Source organism: Lethenteron reissneri, chromosome 47 (assembly GCF_015708825.2).
Source record: "Lethenteron reissneri isolate LAM-NWPU_2019-01 chromosome 47, ASM1570882v1, whole genome shotgun sequence".
Taxonomy (NCBI): domain Eukaryota; kingdom Metazoa; phylum Chordata; class Hyperoartia; order Petromyzontiformes; family Petromyzontidae; genus Lethenteron; species Lethenteron reissneri.
This window is the reverse complement of record NC_083825.1, coordinates 1,568,410-1,569,806: the sequence shown is the minus strand read 5'-3', so window position 1 is coordinate 1,569,806 and position 1,397 is coordinate 1,568,410. Positions and strand designations below refer to the sequence as shown.

At 52.8% G+C, this 1,397-nt stretch overlaps 1 protein-coding gene across 1 annotated transcript; it reads left to right on the top strand.

Annotated features, from left to right (window-relative positions):
* Positions 1-441: 441 nt before the first annotated feature.
* LOC133354422 (keratin-associated protein 4-3-like) lies at positions 442-1,165 on the top strand. Its single transcript, XM_061571243.1, has 2 exons — positions 442-997; positions 1,086-1,165. Exons 1-2 carry the CDS (start codon positions 442-444, stop codon positions 1,163-1,165), a joined length of 636 nt encoding a protein of 211 aa, XP_061427227.1.
* Positions 1,166-1,397: the final 232 nt, after the last annotated feature.

Genomic DNA, 1,397 nt, shown 5'->3' with positions numbered 1-1,397 from the left:
GGACTCTCTCTCGTGCCAAATTGGCCCACCCAGTCAGACACTTCGATGCCGAGCAGCTTGAGCGGGTAAACACGGAGCGTCGGAGCGGCCAATAATCATTGTGGCCGTACTCAAATTAGATATTTCCTCTTTCTAAAATAAAACTCCCTGGGTGTTCCGTTTTTTTTTTCTCATATCCATGCAGTCTACAGAGACAATAGCTTCACACACGCATATTCTGGCGAATGATGTAATCCTCCTTTGGATGCAATTTTAAACTATGCCTTTAATGTCACAAATATGAACCAATCACAAAGTCATGAATGTGCAAAAAAAACACCTAATCCCACTAGCATTGCATTTATGTTGTTGTTTTCATAGACCAGCAACTTCTCACCGCTGGGCAAAGCCCCCCCCCCCCATTCCCCTCCATTCCTTTGTCTCCCCAGCGTGGCCTTCGTGATGTCGTCTCGCTACTACTGCTGCCTCTGCTGCTGCAGCTTCGCCTGCGACTACTGCCTCTCCTACTGCTGCCTCTTCTACTGCTGCCTCTGCTGCTGCAGCCTCGCCTGCGACTACTGCCTCTCCTACTGCTGCCGCTACTGCTGCTGCCTCTGCTACTTCAGCCTCTCCTGCGACTACTGCCTCCCCTACTGCTGCCTCTCCTACTGCTGCCTCTGCTGCTTCAGCCTCTCCTGCGACTACTGCCTCTCCTACTGCTGCCGCTACTGCTGCTGCCTCTGCTGCTGCAGCCTCGACTGCGACTACTGCCTCTCCTACTGCTGCCTCTCCTACTGCTGCCTCTGCTGCTTCAGCCTCTCCTGCGACTACTGCCTCTCCTACTGCTGCCGCTACTGCTGCTGCCTCTGCTGCTGCAGCCTCGACTGCGACTACTGCCTCTCCTACTGCTGCCTCTCCTACTGCTGCCTCTGCTGCTTCAGCCTCTCCTGCGACTACTGCCTCTCCTCCTGCTGCCGCTACTGCTGCCTCTCCTCTGCTTCTCTCCCCGTCTCTCTCGGTCACCACTCCGCCGTTAGTTTCCCCTCTCGCCTGCCCGGTCTTCACACTGACGCACCCTCGCCGCTGGACTTCCCTTGCTTTACCAGCGGCGTCGAAGACCGCCCTGTTCTCTTCCTCGTTCCTTATTTTTCCTCAATCTCTTAAGGATCGCATCCTCGCGGATTAAGTCGAAGGACTTAGACATATATACAACTGCAAATAAAAAAAACATGGAGTTGTTTGCGAAATTCGTGGTTTAAAATCAAATGAAAGGTTTGAATGTTAATATTAAACCCAGGTTATTCGCACGGGTAGAATCTTCACTTCCCGTGTTCAGAGATTCGGTCGTAATTGTTCGATCTTCAGTGCAGCTGCTGGGCAGGCGAATGTGACTAATGTCCGTCGTGGCCTGCAACACG